At 42.0% G+C, this 17624-nt stretch overlaps 1 protein-coding gene across 3 annotated transcripts; it reads left to right on the forward strand.

Moving 5' to 3' along the window:
- Window positions 1–11375: 11375 nt before the first annotated feature.
- Window positions 11376–15657, forward strand: LOC131696541 (AN1-type zinc finger protein 5-like). Of its 3 annotated transcripts, none has more exons than XM_059015055.1 (6): window positions 11376–11692; window positions 13181–13353; window positions 13454–13568; window positions 14275–14420; window positions 14592–14711; window positions 15267–15657. In XM_059015055.1, exons 2-6 carry the CDS (start codon window positions 13209–13211, stop codon window positions 15413–15415), a joined length of 675 nt encoding a protein of 224 aa, XP_058871038.1. In that variant the 5' UTR covers window positions 11376–11692; window positions 13181–13208; the 3' UTR covers window positions 15416–15657. The 3 variants fall into 3 exon arrangements, with proteins under 3 accessions (XP_058871038.1, XP_058871039.1, XP_058871037.1); XM_059015056.1 differs by having other exon boundaries at window positions 11376–11500; XM_059015054.1 differs by lacking the exon at window positions 11376–11692 and adding an exon at window positions 12040–12171.
- Window positions 15658–17624: the final 1967 nt, after the last annotated feature.

Consider the following 17624-nt stretch of genomic DNA (forward strand, 5'->3'; position numbering starts at 1 on the left):
GCTTAAGAGCAGATGTCTATGAGGGCTAAAAGCTAATAAAAAAAATCATATTCCAATCGCTGTGTCTCTCTTGAGTCAAGACAAGGCATCTTTAAGCCTGTCTGCTTGACTTCAATATTAAGCCCTGTTCACCCTGTGTGTGTGTGTGTGTGTGTGTGTGTGTGTGTGTGTTAAGAGTTTCTTATTGTATGACCTCAGAGTTTATTTCTGTGGATGAAGTGTTAGAAGTCATGTAGTCAGAACTTTCTTTTTCGTTTTTTCCCTCGCGTCGTTAGCTTGTAGCGGAGGTCGAGGAGTGTGCTTTTAAAAGAAGCGTGGTATTAAGAATGATTCAGTCCTGTACAGTACTGACTCCGTGGGTCTTAATCTTCCAGCCCAGCCCCCCAGCTCGCTAAAGACCATTTAAAAACATGAATCTGAGGCAAAGCCACTAATCCACTGGCATCTGCCACCCGCAGTGACAGGACCCACTGGGTCAGTACGCCATGAGAGAGACAATTCTCTCTGTGAAAACGCAGCATGGATCACAGCACAGCTTCCGACACGCAGGACTTGGCTGTAATTTTGAATATGATTCTGTTGCGTTCACAAAATAACGTAAATAAATGACCACTTCATCTGCTAGTGTGCAATAAACAAATCTCAAATATCAGCCTACGCTCTCTGGTACCAGCATGAGGGCAACATGAAAGAGTCAATTGGTTTAAATAAATAACCACATGAAACAACGATAGGTGCCCCTCTCAAAATAGTTTTTATTTACGTTTCAGAAAAAAATAAAAGGTACGAGAGATAAATGCAGTGGAAAATTAAAAAAAAAAAAAAAAACTTGTCTGCTAATTTCTTCACCTGATACTGTCCTACTGGCATTATAATGGTCTCCCAATATTTTTTTTTTCAGGATGTTCTGGAAGGTTCTGTCATTTTAATTACTAGATGAGTAACCCGCACTATGACAGCAGGGAACGATTAACCAGGGCGCAACTCAAAAGCAACACTATTAAAAAAATGAATTATAAAAAGGCCCGAGGTTATGCAAATCAAACGTCATACATATTAGCCTCTCTTAGTTGGTTTCTGCCTGTAAAAATGCGGAGCCGAAAAAAAAAAAAGTCAGGATGGCTTTTAAATGAAGGGTGTTTTCAGATCCGCTGCTGTTGAAATCAATCAGACAGACCGTGATGTCTCTTTAGATCTGGAGAGGCCAAGCGTGAAGAGGGGAAAGGCGTTTGTTTGGTTTTTTTCCAGCCGTGTCTCTGCCTCCTCACTCCTTACTTAGGGGGCTTGACCAAGCCCACAAACACCGCGACTCTTCTGTCACGATAACCTGCTATTCAACCTCTATCTGGTTAGCGAAAGCCCTCTGTGGTAAACCCACACCCCCACTCGTTTCCGGTTTCTGTTCCTGCTCTGGGAGGATGGGAGGGAAGGGAGAGGGAAAGAGCACAAAAGAGAGGGGGAAAAAGGAAGGGAAAGGAAGAGTGAGGGAGCGTGAAAGAGAGGGAGGGGACAGGGGAGAGCAGAAACAGACAAGGGAAGAAGAGAGGGAAGAGGGGAGGAGAAAGTGGGGAGAGAGGGACAGGGGAAAGGAAGCGAGTGAGGGTAGAGAAGAGGGAGGGAAGAGTGTGGAGAGGGGCAGGGGGAAAGAGAGCTGGACAAGGGGGTAGAGAGAGTGTGACGGGAGAGGAAAGGACAGAAAAAGGGTGACGAGAAAACAGAAGAAGGGATAATAGAAAGGACCAAGAAACCGATATGCATGGGCAGTACCCTACATACCCATCCTAGTGCAACAGCCCAAACCTCAGGAGTCCTTTCGCTATTGCAACCTGCTGAACTGCCCTACTAACTTTCTGACCTGTATGTACTGTATAAACACTGTGTGATCTGCGTGCCTGGTCCTCAGGAGTCACGTCACATTTACATGAATACTACCCTTGATGCTTGCGTGAGAGGCATTCTCCTTATGCAGCTGGTATGCCCTGCTATGAAGTCTGGCTGTTCCATCTATAATAAATGTTCCTTTAATGTTGCACTTCAATGTAGAATAAGCACATTTAGTTTTTTTTTTTAACGCCACACTACAGATTTGAAAAGTTGCTGCTGTTGCTTCCTGGTACCTAATCACTTCATGTTGTAGTTCACAACTGACCTATTTTTTTGAGTAATGGTTAGGGCTCCTTTAAGCGTGCTAGTTTAAAGGGAAAAGAAAAAATGAAATGTTTAAATAGCTCTCAGTTAGCCTGGTCTTGTAAAAAAGCAGGCTTACGTCAATGCCCTTGATTACAAAAAGAGATCTCGGGCCAGTGCAACCTGCGGAGGTCCAGTACTGACGCAGATCGATGTCTTTTGTCTGCTTTTCAGTCATAATGAAAGAGTATTTGACATTCAAAGCATCAGTTGCTATCATCAGTTTATCATCAGTTTTTTTTTTTTTTTTAAAGAGTGTTTATAAACCATTCTCTAAGGTTTCAAAATGCTTTGTAAACCGAGAAGGTGTTTGAATCTTCTCTGGTGGAAAAATGAACCGCACGCCTGATTAATCAAAATGAACGTCCTTAACGAAACCTTCCTTAACACAGTCAATAAGGTTTTGTGAATAGAAATCAATGTCGTGACTGACAGCCTGTATTGATGCCTCTGTGACTGTGCTAGCGCAGGACACTTTGCATCCAATCCACTGATCCAAACCAGGCTCCCCACCCTCTTGCCCTTGTAAAGTTTACCACAGTATTTCTGCATGGTATTTTTGCAGTTTGTACCCCATGCTTTTCCCATGGTTATACTATGCATTTGCCATAGTTTGTCATGTTTATTAATATGCTTTACCATACCTCACTATTTTTTACAATGCTTACCTGTGCTTTACCATGTTTGAACTGTGGTTTATTACACTGTCCTATGCTTTTACTAAGGTCAGCGTGTTTAAGTGTGCTCCTCTCTATCACACACACACACACACACACACACACACACACACACACTCTGTCTTGCACTTTCCGCTGTGTTTCTATAGTAAAGAAGGTTTGCTTGTTGGAGAGTCAGTGAAAGCCGGCTGCCTCTTTCTGCATGGCCGTCGATGTGTGGCTGACCTACTTCCAGTGCTCAGCTAGCCTCGGCCATGGATTGCTGAGCTGTAGTGACCTACATGCAGCCAAAGCACTTCAAAGAAAACACAACACATCTGAGGAGGGGAAGAAAAACAAGGAGGATGGGAAGAAGAAGAAGAAGAAGAAGCACCATCTAGATAGCGGAGACGTTGATGAACGATAGAAGGAACGGGTTGCTAGATGCCCTTAGAAAAGTTTCCCATAGCAAAAGAACACCAGTAAAGCACAATGAAAGCATGATAAAGCACAGGGAAGCTTTGTAAAACCCAGTAATATATGGCAGAGCATATCAAAAATCAGCTGTGGTAAACATCTGGGGAAAACTGCCTTGCAAATTTCCCATTTTATAAGTCATTCCACTCCAGGCTTAACGGGTTGAATGATATAATGAACTACTAAACTTGACTTTGCTTTTAGAATGGTATACCGCCCCAGACTTTTAAAAGGGGAGTCCGCAGTCCATGCATTCCCCAGGACTGAGCTCTTCCCCTCTTCGTTGCTCTAGTTAGTTGTCTCTCTGCAGGGTGTGCTCCACAGTGTGTTGCTGCGCTGTCTGTCTCTCCATGGAGACTCCCCTGGGTTTGGATTATGTAAGAGATGCATCTCAACAGCGGGGCGTCTTGCATAATGTTGAGACACATTCCCACTCCTCACGGCTTGCAAACCTGACGAAGAAAAAATGCATAATCCCTGCTGAACAGTTTGTCAAAAAACAAGAAATTGTTAAAGACAATTGAAGTTACCCTTATAAAATGTTCTCATGTATGTTTGCACTTTTCCCATGCTTATATTATGCAGTTCCTATAGTTTACCCTTGTTTGCCATGTTTGTTTGTAATACACTTTACCATACCTAGCTGGTCTTTGCAAAGCTTGCCTATGATTTAGCATGCTTTCACTGCTTTATTAAACTTTGCTGTGCTTTTACTAGGGGAGACTTTGATAAGGGTAGGGCTGTAATACTACTTCACATCGCACAGCATTACTGTACAAAACACTAAATATCTTTCAACTTGTCTGGGGGGAAAAACTGGCTGGTTTTGTAACTGTGCAGATAATAATAGCCCAGCACATATATTATATTATTATTTATTTCTTAGCAGACACCCTTATCCAGGGCAATTTACAATTCTTACAAGACATCACATTATACAGATATCACATTATTTTTTTTTTTAAATACAATTACTCATTTATACAGTTGAGTTTTTACTGGAGCAATCTAGGTAAAGTACCTTGCTCAAGGGTACAGCAGCAGTGTCCCCCACCTGGGATTGAACCCACGACCCTCCGGTCAAGAGTCCAGAACCCCTAACCACTACTCCACACTGCTGCCCTAAAAATGATCAAATTGTTCATTAGCAACAAAGGTTTGTGGCAATCATTTTACCAGTCGATTCTCTCTCTCTCTCTCTCTCTCTCTCTCTCTCTCTCTCCCCCCTCCATCCCCCATCTCTTGTTTTGTGTGGCCTGGTGGCCTTGATCTGTCATTCCACATGGCTTCCCCCTCCGTTACCTTCCCATCACCCTGCGGGCTGGCACACTCAGAGACACGCACGTTCCCTCTCGCTCTATCTCTCTGCAGGGGGTCTCACTGACTTTGCTATTAAAACATCAAGGACTGCAGCAGTAACCCTTTAAGACTGATTGTGTGGACTGTCGTCAGCTTTCTTGCCCAATCATTTTTTTCCCCTCACCGCAGCAATCCCCCACACAGCTTAAGAAAAGTGAAGGTTCAGCGGGCGTTCTCCGATCCCACGACCGAGCCAGCTTCCTCTTCTACACCCAGAACTCGAGAGCGGATGTCAGCGAGCTACTGGCCAAGCGAGCCACTCTGGGACCCAGTCGTCAGCTTTCTGCGTAAACGAGAATAAGAGAGAAAGTGGGAGGAAAATGGGCAGGGTTTGATTTTTTTCAAAGTGTTTCCTCTCGTTTTAATTCACTCCTATTTTTTTAAAAGGAGAAAAACATCCTGTTCATTGTTAGCAGCGGCGGCGCAGTGTGCAGCACAGTGCAGGCAGGCCAGGGTACCAGCAGTAAACAGCATACATAAAGATTTCATACTAATACTAAGCACGCTGTGGAGTCAGGAGAACAGTGGCTCTCAAAGGCTTTATTTTAAGACAGCTTGAAGCTGCCCCTCAGGCTTTACTGTGCGAGGGAGCGAGGAGGCTGACAGAACCAGCGGCGATTTCACAATCTTTGTCCTCGACAGCCAGCAACCCTTATCAACGTTTCCTATAGCAAAGGCATAGCAAAGTGTAATAAAGCACAGTGAAAGCATAGCATTGTAAAGCCCAGAGGTATGGTAAATCATGTTAAAAAAAATTATAAAAACTGGCAAACCATGGTAAACTATTGTGAATGCACTGTATAACCGTGGGGAAAGCATCGAGAAAACCTTGGACATACTCCTAAACTTTCCAAATATAGACTTTCTGATCTGTTTAAAATCCTGTCGTGTTTTCTCTGTCATTCCCTATCGCTGTTTCTGCAAAAAACGACCCCTTTTAACCCCACGGTCAGGCTTCTGAAAAGACTCCCAAAATATGAATTTCAGAAGGGCTATTTGCAATACATATTGAGTTCCTGGTATTGGTCCTGGAGTGTTATTTGTTTATTTCTATTTTTAATTTTAAAGGAAGGTGGTAGTTTTCATCCACCACTGTGATAAGGCTGATTGGAGTCGTGCTAGCAGAGAATCGCTTCCTGTGAGCCAGCGGCCGGGCAGTCAGCGCGGGATGGGAGTCTCCCGGTGCAGCGCTGAGCCCCTGCATGTCTGAGAGAGCTTTCAGCGCTCAGGCGTGAGTAACTCAACCCGACACCGCCAGCCCCGCACCCCGCGCCAGAGACAGGAACTCCAGCAGCTCTTCCAAACACAAACCGCTTTTAATCACACTGCAACGGCAAGGCGATGCACAAATACAGCTTTACCTGCCTTTTTATTTGGTTATGGGATTTACACATGCAAACAAAATAAGAGTGTGAAAATACTGAAAACAAAAAATTAGGAAAGGGCCCTTAAACAGTAAAATATAACACTTTTAATATGACCTAATGGCCCTGGACTGGAGGGAGCACCCTTTCTCTAAGGGGGGTGAGAAAGGGGGGGAGCAGTTCGGTCTCCATGCCTCAAGCCTGCTCTGGACTGAAGGGATCACCCTTATGAAATCTTGAGATGCTGACTCAATATATATAGTCCTTAAATAAATGCTAATTTGCTGTAGTTGCTTTTATTGTAGTATAAAAACAGGCGTGCGGACTTGCTTGGAGAGCAAGACCCCCTGTTTCCAGGCCTGTCCACTCAGATTTGCAGGCTCACGACTTGACATTGATTCTCTGGAGGAGCATTGGGTAACAGCGGCTTCAAGCATTACAGAGATGATTCGAAGAAGACTCTTAAGCCCCGCAGCATCACTGTGGCATTCGTAAGAGCACAGAGAAATGGTTTTGTTTTATTTTTCAGATCCTTCATAGATAAGAGGGTTGTCTCACTAGAAGCAGTGAAGGAGGCAATTAGTGGTTCACAAAAATGACATAGCTGGTTTGTTGCCTTTGCTGTCGATCCGCGGGAAGCAGGACGACGGTAAATTGGAGTAAATCAAACATGATCCTGGCTGTCTGCCCCTCCCCAAATGACATGAACTGACATCCAATGAAATGCTAGAGATTACCATTTAACTATAGGATGGCTGCCATTAACTGGGAGCTCATGGGCCAGATGTCAGCAGAGGGGCAGCAGTGTGGAGTAGTGGTTAGGGCTCTGGACTCTTGACTGGAGGGTCGTGGGTTCAATCCCAGGTGGGGGACACTGCTGCTGTGCCCTTGAGCAAGGTACTTTACCTAGATTGCTCCAGTAAAAACCCAACTGTATAAATGGGTAATTGTATGTAAAAATAATGTGATATCTTGTAACAATTGTAAGTCGCCCTGGATAAGGGCGTCAGCTAAGAAATAAATAATAATAATATACACAATATACAAAAATTCAAATTGCATGTAACATTTACAAAGACATCCCCAATAGCAACATGTGTGTGTTTACTGCAGAACAATCAAATGTGTTGTTTTTTTTCCAATTCCACAGGCTTCTCTCTTTTAGATTGTGTGTCAGTCTGTATTTGGCCCGCATTCATTTTCTATGATTCATACTGTAGCATTCTGCCAGGGTCAAAACTGGACAGCGTTCAAGTTCTGTGGTTTATAGTCAGCGTGACATTGTCTATTTTTAAAAAACTAGCTATTTATATATATATATATATATATATATATATATATATATATATATATATATATATATATATATATATATATATATATATAGAGAGAGAGAGAGAGAGAGAGAGAGAGAGCTCTCTTTATAAAGCTCTATCCCTCTCTTTATAAAGCTCTATCCCTCTCTCTCTTTATAAAGCTCTATCCCTCTCTCTCTCTCTCTCTCTCTTTATAAAGCTCTATCCCTCTCTCTTCTCTCTCTCTCTCTCTTTATAAAGCTCTATCCCTCTCTCCTCTCTCTCTCTCTCTCTTTATAAAGCTCTACCTCTCTCTCTCTCTCTCTCTCTCTCTCTCTCCTTCCATGTTGAATAGGGATTGCTGTGCTCCTCGGAACTGGGTCGAGGTTGTTGTGCTGGGAATATAATTAGAACCCATAATCAAACTCAATGTTGTGAAGATAAATTATATTTAATAACCTTGCAACAGGAATAGCAGGGCAGGTAATACTAGGACTAGCAGTTAAACAAGATGTAATGCGAACCAGTCTTCACACAGGGATAAAGTCAAAGAGAGACCTACAAGAGGAAATCAATGTAAGACACGGAGAGAACAAAACGGTTACCTAAGACATGGTTATTACTTATAATATGAATAAAAAAAATACAACAATTCTTTAATCATTTTTACTGCAGTAAAAGCCCCGTGCACAAGCGTACTTTCTGGATAAATGATGGAAAATAAATTGCCCTATCCAGGGAGGATGAATGAGTTTGTTCAAGAAAGAGGATTCGTACAATAGAAAGCTCGAAGAGGGGTACAATCAATGCAGAAGCGAATGAAATTAGCACAGCCAGGTCAGCCTGTGAATAGCGCAAGGACGCTCTCTATACCAGCGCCTTTGCAAAGCCCAGGGAAACTTCTGTAGGCGGCTGAGTCACAGATATAAGCTCCTTTGTTGTAGCCGGTGTTTGTGTGGCCGGGTTTCTGCAACAGTGTGAGCCGAGCAGCCCAGGAGAATGGTGTTGTTGCTGTTAGGACACTGACACGCTGCAACTGTAAGACAAAAAGGCTGACTGAGCAAATACGCTTAACCAGCTTTTTCAAATGAAAGGAAATGCTTTTAATAGCTATGGCCAAATCTTTTGCTTCGCCTAGAGTTTTAGAATTGAGACATCATTTTTTAAAAATAAATAAATAAATAAATAAATAAATAAATAAATAAATAAAACTATATGAACATAATTTAGATATTTTATTTACCATCGTGTAATCAGAGAAACTACAAAATGATATCGCAAAAGTCTACCGGAAGCCATAATAGTAGTACAGTGAAATCTCAGATTTTTCAATTTTTGCTATTTTTGCATGTAATTCAATGTGTTAACTAATTATTATTATTATTATTATTATTATTATTATTATTATTATTATTATTAGCAGGCACCCTTATCCAGTGCGATTTACAGTTGTTACAAAGTGTCACATTACAAAGAATCACATTACAAATAAGAGCAGTTATAAAATACAATACAGTCAACAGTAAGTAAGAGCAAATTCAAATGAGAGAACATAAAAACAATGCAGTAGATAATTACGTTTGAATGACATTATTCAGCAGGTTTCATTTGACTTTACGAAGCAGAATGAGTTCATTCTATAGAGGGATGCAAAACCTTGGGTCAGAGTTGTGCTTGTGACGTCATAGATGAAGGTGCATCTGCACCGCTGAACGTCATCAGGAGACGTGTTGGTCATGGCGCACGGGATTATAAAGGGTGATCCTGGTCTGGATTTCAATGCACACGTTTCTACTGAAAAAACAGCAGCTCTGTGTATTTATGATTGAAATACAGGCATAGTGGAAGTGTGACAAAACAGTCCTGCGTGTCTCCCAAACTATCCCCCGAGGGAGGTGAGAGGAGAGGGGGAGAAAGAGAGGGAGAGGGAGAGACTGGCGGAAAGGGTTACACAGAGGAAGAGGGTCGGGGAAGAGAGGGAGAGGGAGGAGAGACGGACCGAGAAAGAGTTAGAGAGAGTATGTGTGTGAGAGACAGGGAGAAAAAGAATTAGAGGCGGAGTGAGAGATTATAACAGGAGCTCAAATCTGATGGATGAGGAGGAGAGGAAAGGCGCTTTTCTACAAGCGCGGAGCTAAACCGATCAGAGGTTACAAATCCTTAAAGGGGAATGCCGCAGCTCTTAAAGGCTGGGGTCGGATAATTACTGCCGGCCAGTTTTAAATCTGGAGCGCCATTCTATCTACGAGTCGCCCTCCCCCCCCCCCCCCCCCCCCCCCCCCTCTGTTAAACTGGAATTAAAAAAAAGAAAATTGGGGCAAGTGTTGCAAATCATGCTTACACAAATAAAAAAAATACTTATGAAACGAAAAAACGATCACAGCCTTGTTACTGAGGGAGTCGGTCAGGGTGGGCAGATGTAATTCTGTTTTCAGACCCTCTGCCGTTGTTGGCAATCAGCGGTTTGGTTTCTACGACAACGCTTGGAAAGACACAGCGCACACACAATGGCACGATAAAAAAAAAAAAAAAAAAAAAGTGTTTTTCAAACCCTGAATGTTTTGAGAATGATGACTCAATTTTGTTGAAAGGGCCAGCCATTTCACCTGGAATAATAGTGGGCTTGCTGTGTTTTTGTTGATAGACTTTTAACCAGGAGGTTCAATATAAAAAGAAAAAAATAAATAAATACACATCTGTGGTCTGAATGTGCAGCAATAATTGTGTTTATAAAATCGGGACGGATTGCTCAACCATTGCCCCGCTGGTGGAAAGTTTGGCACAATTTCTTTTCTTAAATACAAATAATACAAAAAGGACAGAACTCTCTCAACTGAAATATAGATTTCCGAGATTGGCTCTTACTAGTTTTTCCGACAACTAAATCGAAATTGTTCACGGTTACGTCTTTAAATGTCCCAGATATCGATATTTCACTCTTCACTTGACCATTGTGGAGTCAAACGTGTCTGTCACACTTTCCAAACCAAATCGCTAAAGAAAATGATATGTGTGTGTTTGCTTTGCTTTTATTTCAGTGCTAACTGGAAACTAGGCAGACTATGAAACTGCAGTTCTTAAACTGTAATAATAAAAAATAAATTTGAAAAAAAATGCTGTCATTATTCTATATGATTATGTGTAAATTACAGCCATTGAATAAAGAACACGGTTTACTGACATGCAACCAGCACCCCCTAGTGTTATAAATCAGAACTACACCTAAAATAAAAAAAATTAAAAACACACATTGAAAGAGAACGGTGTAGAAATTAAGAGAGATTACTTTTGTGTTTGAAAATGCATTTCTCGTGTTTATAGTACTTGCACGGAGCTGCCTCACACCTTACCGGATTCTACTACTGCTCTTAATTATAACTGCTTCCTGTACCTGGTATTTGATTTTACTCTTATAGGTATCCCTATTCATTGTCATCCATTCATCGTACTTACTATGTGCTCTTACTGGACTTTACTCATATAAGCAAATCGTGTTCATATAAATTGCCTGCTCTCAGTCGAACCCGCTCTTACATGTAATTATTTACTGTATTCTCTATTTTCTTTTGCTCTTATTTGATTTTGATCTTTTGCTACGGATTTGATTTTATTGTGCTATTTACAACTGCTCTTATCTGTAATGTGATATTCCGAAATCTGATATTTTGTAATGTGATACTTTGTACTGTGATTTTGTTACAACTGTAAGTCACCCTGGATAAGTTCCTCTGCTAAGAAATACATAATAATAATAATAATAATAATAATAATAATAATAATAATAATAATAATAATAATAATAATAATATGCACATGTGTATAATATTGTACGTATTTGAATTATGTGTGACATCATTCAGATTTCACCAACTCGTTATAATTACGCTATTCTTGAAATACAGACACAGGATTATTATTATTATTATTATTATTATTATTATTATTAAGTACTTTCGCAAAATATAAGATACTGTAGTGCTAGATAGAAAACAAAGCCCAAAATAACAAAAAATGACGTTTTTAATGACATCACGATGACCTCACGTGTGTGTATCGAGGGGATTCCAAGGACAGTAATTCTAAAAGACGCCGAGTGCTTTGTTATTGTTATTTTTATTTCTATTTATTGAAGAAGCAGGCGTAAACATTCTTTGCCTTACAGGTAACTACGTGGTTTATCAAATAGTTATGCATTTCTTTGTGCTTTTCTGTGCTGCCCTTCTGTTTTAAAGCCTGTATTTGCGCCGTTGTTTGCTCTATTTGAGCTGGATTCGCTGCTGGGTCGAGGTGGCATCAACGCCATATTTCCCTTAAAAATAACCACAGACTGCGAGACGCGGCGACTTAAAAAGAGGTTGGCGACAATTTCATGTTGTTTTAAATTCTACAGTCGTTTTTAAGCGTATGAAGTGTGTTTTCTGCATGTTTTATTGATCCGCTGAAACAGGGGTTTAATTCACGTACGTCTGCTGTTTGAGAAATTGCCAAATGACTTTTTTTTGTTTTGTTTTTGATTTTTTTTTTAAAGAGTTGTAATGAAACTAAAGCTTGCTTGAATTCCTAAGTAGCACTTGAAACGTGTCTATTCAAATGAGAACCGTTTGTTTATTTGAAAAGGTTTAGTTTTACAGTTTGATGTTTAGAACTAATGCTGTTTATTTAAATTGTTGTCGAAACTGACGTGTTTTTTTTTTTTTTTAGCTCGTTTCACACATGTTAACAACACAGTTTGAAGTTTAGCCCATGGTTTTGAAAACACTGGCTTTTTTTATGAATGTTTTCTTAAAAACTTGTATCTCTAACATCATGGTTCAAACGGCCTGAACTCTCCAGGTACAATTTACAATAAGTATTTGAATTTTCTTTTAATTTGTGGATGTTCTTATTGTTTGTTGTGTCAGGACTTTATAAAACAAATCTTTATAATCTATATAATAAACCTATATTGTATACGTTGTCAGAATAGATTTTTATATCATAACCAGATACGTTACCAGTTGCTACTGCTCTTAAAACCTTGGATTACGTTGTCAAAATATTCCTTTTGCCAGTGAGGTCAAACTGATTAAATGACATTTTTATAAATAAATATATATACATTTGCGTATATATATATATATTGTTTCCAACAATGAGAAAATATTTCGGATAGGCCGCAAAGCCTCGGACTGGAGTATCGGGCTACGGCTTAATTCCAGCTATTTGGCCAGGTAGTTGTACGACTTGACCCATTGTTTATTTGGCCTGTCGTGATTGGTGGATTTGCGGGTTTGCTGAGCCGTCTCCGCGCTGTGATTGGCTTCCTGGTGCTGTCAGTTATAGTTTCACCTCGAACCTACAGAAAACAAAGACAGAATGGACCGTCAGCTAAACCCTTACCCAATATCAGAGATCTTATGTTTTTTGGGTTGTTTTTTTTATTCAGGGATGGAAATAAGACTTATTTTGCACAGCCGTTTCGCCGTTCTAGGTTTTACTACAAGCTTGATTCAGCCAGTGTGTAGGTAACAAGCTGAGGCGAGTCTTATTAAACAGTAAAACCAGGAATGGATCAGCCTGTGCTATGCAATGGGAGTTTCCATCCCTGAAATTGGAGCCCCTTGATTTGTGGGCTATGCTATATAATGTAGAAACTCAATTATTGTCCTCTTCGATGCAGCTATTAATATGAGTAGTATTTTTCATTTTCTAATTATTTTCATTACCCATAACTTTTAAAACACCTTTTGAATGGCGTTTTTTAAAAAAAAAACATTTCAGATGGTGAGACTGCAGGGATGGAAATAAGACTCCCATTGCATAGCATTCCTGACCCTCCCTATGCATTTATCCTCCTCCCTAGGACTGCCCTCAGCCCCCTGTCGGAGAGGATGGCACAGGAGACCAACCAGACGCAGGTGCCCACGCTGTGCGCCATGGGCTGTGGCTTTTACGGAAACCCACGCACCAACGGCATGTGCTCCGTCTGCTACAAGGAGCACCTGCTGAGGCAGCAGGGCCGGAGCAGCCCCCCGGGTGAGTGCGGTCTGGGAGGAGAGAGGGGTGTCGTACGCCATAGACCAGGGGAACGAGTGAATGGATGGGTAACATGTTGTGTGTGTTTGTTTTTCTCCAGCGGCCTCCTCCCCCTCCTCGGTGGTCAGTGGGTCCGGGGGGTGCAGTGTCTCGGGGGAGAGCACCCCAGTCCAGTGCACAGAGGGGAGCCCCGAGTCTGAAGAGAGCAAGACCAGGTAGGGGTGGGACTGTACGCTGCTGGGCACTGACCGGTGACAGAAGCAAAGTACCTGTATAAGGTGCTCTGTGTTTAAGATGGGGGGGGGGGCATTTGGGCAGTTTATTTAACATAGTGGGATCGAGAAAGCCCTTGTCCCGATTTTAGTTAATGGAATTCGTTTTTTAAGCTCCTGCCTCCTTTTAAGTGTTTCTGTCCTTCATAGATCTGAACATTTCCTTTCAAGGCTGTCACAGTAAGATCCTGTAAACTGTGATCCGATCGTGAGAAGTGATCTCTGTACGGGGTCTCTAAAGTTAACTGGTATGAATGTGTGAATGTTTCTGCTTTTCACCTGTGCTCTCAAGAGAATTGTAGGGGGGTCTCAGCTTGGCCCCCAATGGACAGTATTGCACATCACATAACAAACCCCAGGATTGAGGTACGCTTAGATGACAGGACGTCTTAACCACTGCGCAGAAGAGACAGGCTTGTGTGCAGATTACACTCATCTCGCTGACAGGGGTCAGAATCCGTAACAGCAGACCGTATCGCTGTCAGAGCTGTGAGGGGAAGCTCCCGTGATGCCTAAAGCACCGTGCGTGACTGACCGGTGCTGTTGTCCCTTGCACAGAGTTCACAGGCACCAAAAACCTATGTCCATACATTAAAAAAAAAAAAAAAAAAAAGAAAGTTAAATGACAGTGTGTGTGTTGTGTCCACAGCACCCCCAGTCCCGTCACTCAGCAGATGACAGCGATGAGCATCTCCCGGGACGACAGCACGACTGAGCCGGAGCGAGGGGGCAAGGAGGTGGAGCAGCAGCAGCAGCAGGAGGAGAAGGTGGAGGGCGGAGCAGCCAAATCAACAGGTAACACGCTGCCCTTGAAGGAGTAGCAAACAAGGGGTTTTATTAAACCAGGAATCGGTAGCTCCTTTTTGGACTTTAGCCCCTTTTTTGGAAAGTAGCCCTTATGTGAGTGCAGACGACTTCACCGTAGCAGCGCAGCGCTTCACTCTTGGCCTCCATTGTTCTCGTCAGGTTGCTCTGGAGCAGTTTTGGAAGCGGCGCAGTGTTCCTCTGAAGGGGAGGAGAAGACACCAGACAAGGCGAAGAAAAAGAACAGGTGCTTTATCTGCAGGAAGAAGCTGGGTCTAACAGGTAAGTGACTGAGCAGTATAGGGAGGGGCCACAGGTATACTTGACCAGCGACTCTCAACGACTGGTCTCCGAGACCCGCCTAGCCAAAAAAAAAAACACAGAGAATAATGATGTGTGCACAGTAATGCTTTTTCCTTTAAGTTGTGTTTTCTAAAAGGAAGAAACAACTGTAAATATGTTACAAAACCAAGAGGTAACAACTTAGGTTAAGCACTTAAAGTATCCTTTTGGATGTTTATTTCTGAGCAGCTTTATTTAAAATTTTGCAGTGGGGGATGAAATGCTTAAAGAAAGCCCTACAAGTTTATATGCAGCGGTCCTTGCTTTGGTCCTCCAGGTTTTAGGAAAACATTCAGCCGTTACCCGGTTTTGAAAAGGCTTAAGTAGCACTGTACTCAACAAACATTTCAACTACTGCCTTCCATAAAGTCCAAAGCGTTTGTGTCGTAATTGGTTTTCTTTTAGATTAAGCTAGTAATTCTGGCCCCCCAGTACCATACCCGAGTCCAGTTCAATTATTTTAATAACCACGACATCGCTTTACCCCCCCTGCAGGATTCGATTGCCGCTGCGGGAACCTGTTCTGCGGGATCCATCGCTACTCTGACGAGCACAGCTGCCCGTACGACTACAGGGCAGAGGCAGCAGAGAAGATCCGCAAGGAGAACCCCATCGTGGTGGCAGAGAAGATCCAGAAACTGTGAAAACGTTACGTTCCCGTGCAAAAAAAAAAAAAAACGAAACTAAACAATACTGACAATGAAACAAACCTGAGGACGAAACAAGTCGTTGTGGCACATCTTGAGAGAACCCGAGAATGCTTTCCTGTACTAACTAGGGGCGTCCGCAGCGGGGGCACAGGACAAATGGACAACGAGATTTATAAGAAAAACAAACAACAAAAAAACTGAAAAGATGTGTGTGTATATATATATATATATATATATATATTTAAAAAATCCCCAAAACACACAAAAAAATCAAGAGTGAGAGATGCAGTATGCTTTTACCTTTTTGAACTTGGGGATGATGATGCAAATGTGATTCGTGTGAAAAGGGAGCTCCTGAGTGTGGTTTGAAACTTGATGCTGAGAAGAGAATGGGGGGTGTGTGTGTGTGTGTGTCGGGGGGGGGGTTAGACTGGCATTAATATGTGACTAAACTATTTTTTTTTAAATCCGCTTAAGAGATCCGATGGAAATTGGGACATTCAGCATCATCGGCTGCTGGTACAAAGTTTGAATGTGAGAAACAAGGTCTGGGAATTGTGATGGTGTAACTAGAAACAGCATTGCATTGTTTAGCAGTTATATTGACTTTCTGACGAGCCAGATATATAACCTGCACTTTCGTTATCATATCTACGAAGGCAGACTTTGGACTGGTGTAAACTGGAGAGAGGAAGCTCCTTTTTTTTCTGCACAGCACTCTACATCCTGCTTGGCTTGTGTAACAGGTTACAAGATCCTACCTAAAGTCTTCACACTTCAGTTCCATGCTGACCATAAGAAACCATGTGAGGTCAGGTGGGAGCCTTTGACTTGTAACGCAGGAAGGAAGCTGGAGAGAGGAAGCCGTGTGCTTCTGCCAGACATGCAGTGCTGCAGCAGGGCAGAGTGACCACCGGTGTTAAGATCAAAGACTTGTTACTGCACCTTTTATAAAGTACATATTTAATATAAAATACAAACTCCTGGACTGTTAAGATGGAGTAGAGAGTGAAGTGCCGAATTTACAGTATACCATAAATGTGTGTTCAGCTTCTGACTGCCTGTGCCCCCACCCCACCATGGATGAATGGAGATTGTAATTGAGATTGTTGTACTTGCTTTTCAGGAGGGATTGTAACCTCTGCTCCACTGTTTCAGTTAATTACAGTGTTGGAACCATGTACAGTATATGTCAGTTTGAGGGGTGGGTGGTCCTGAGATGACTGAGTGATTTGAATCTGTGCTTTTGTTTTCCTTTTTATTTTAATGTATGGCACCAGAGGATTTATTATTATTATTATTATTATTATTATTGTTATTATTATTATTAATATATTGTAGTTGGCTTGGATTGTTTGATTTTGTTTTTTAGGAGAGGTTTGTGCAGGATTGGCATGATGATTGATTGATTGTGTGTGTGTGTGTGAGCGCACGCAATAATCTTTTTATCTTCCAATTCTTTTTTTTTCTCTCTAATTTAAGAATCATATAAAGTTCATATTAATCTGCCCTGACACTTGTTTTTATTTTATTATTAGTGTTATTTTTGGTTTTGTTTTTTTGAAAAGCTTTCAACAAAACGTGCTTTTCGTTGTGTACAAATGTACACTGTGGATCATCCTGCATACAAGACAGTTGGGACCTTGCGCTGTAGGTTGGAGGTGACCCACGGCTGATGGGCTCCTCTACATTAGACAGGGACTTTAACACAGGAGACGGCCCCACTAGTCCCTAGCGACTGGCCAGTTCACTGTTTCGATAGGCTAATCTGGACGGCAGGTTTTTTGCAGGTACCTTTGCAAAGACGTCATTGTTGTCGTGGATTAGGCTTCGCAATGACGATGGCTTTCACGTGCAATGTATGTCTGCATGCTTCAATTCTGCACTCCCCATCTTTGCAAATCCCCCGTGTAACATACTGCACACGTGCAAGACGTTGTCTACCCAAGTGGTACTGCAAACACAGTAGACAGGTGAACTAATCAAGAATGGCCATTATCCAGCCAGCTAGCTGCTCAAACTCATCTGTGCAGAGGGAGGAGTCAGGATCCAGCATGTGAGCCAGCTAAGGGAACACCCTGAGGTGTTTTGTCTTTTCAGTGAAACTCAGGGTTGAGTCTTTTGTTCTGGGCACCCTCACTGTTGTGTGTGTGTGTGTGTGTGTGTGTATTTACACACACACCAGTGGGGTGCCGGTGAGGCA

The sequence above is a fragment of the Acipenser ruthenus genome, chromosome 49 (genome assembly GCF_902713425.1).
Source record: "Acipenser ruthenus chromosome 49, fAciRut3.2 maternal haplotype, whole genome shotgun sequence".
Lineage (NCBI taxonomy): Eukaryota > Metazoa > Chordata > Actinopteri > Acipenseriformes > Acipenseridae > Acipenser > Acipenser ruthenus.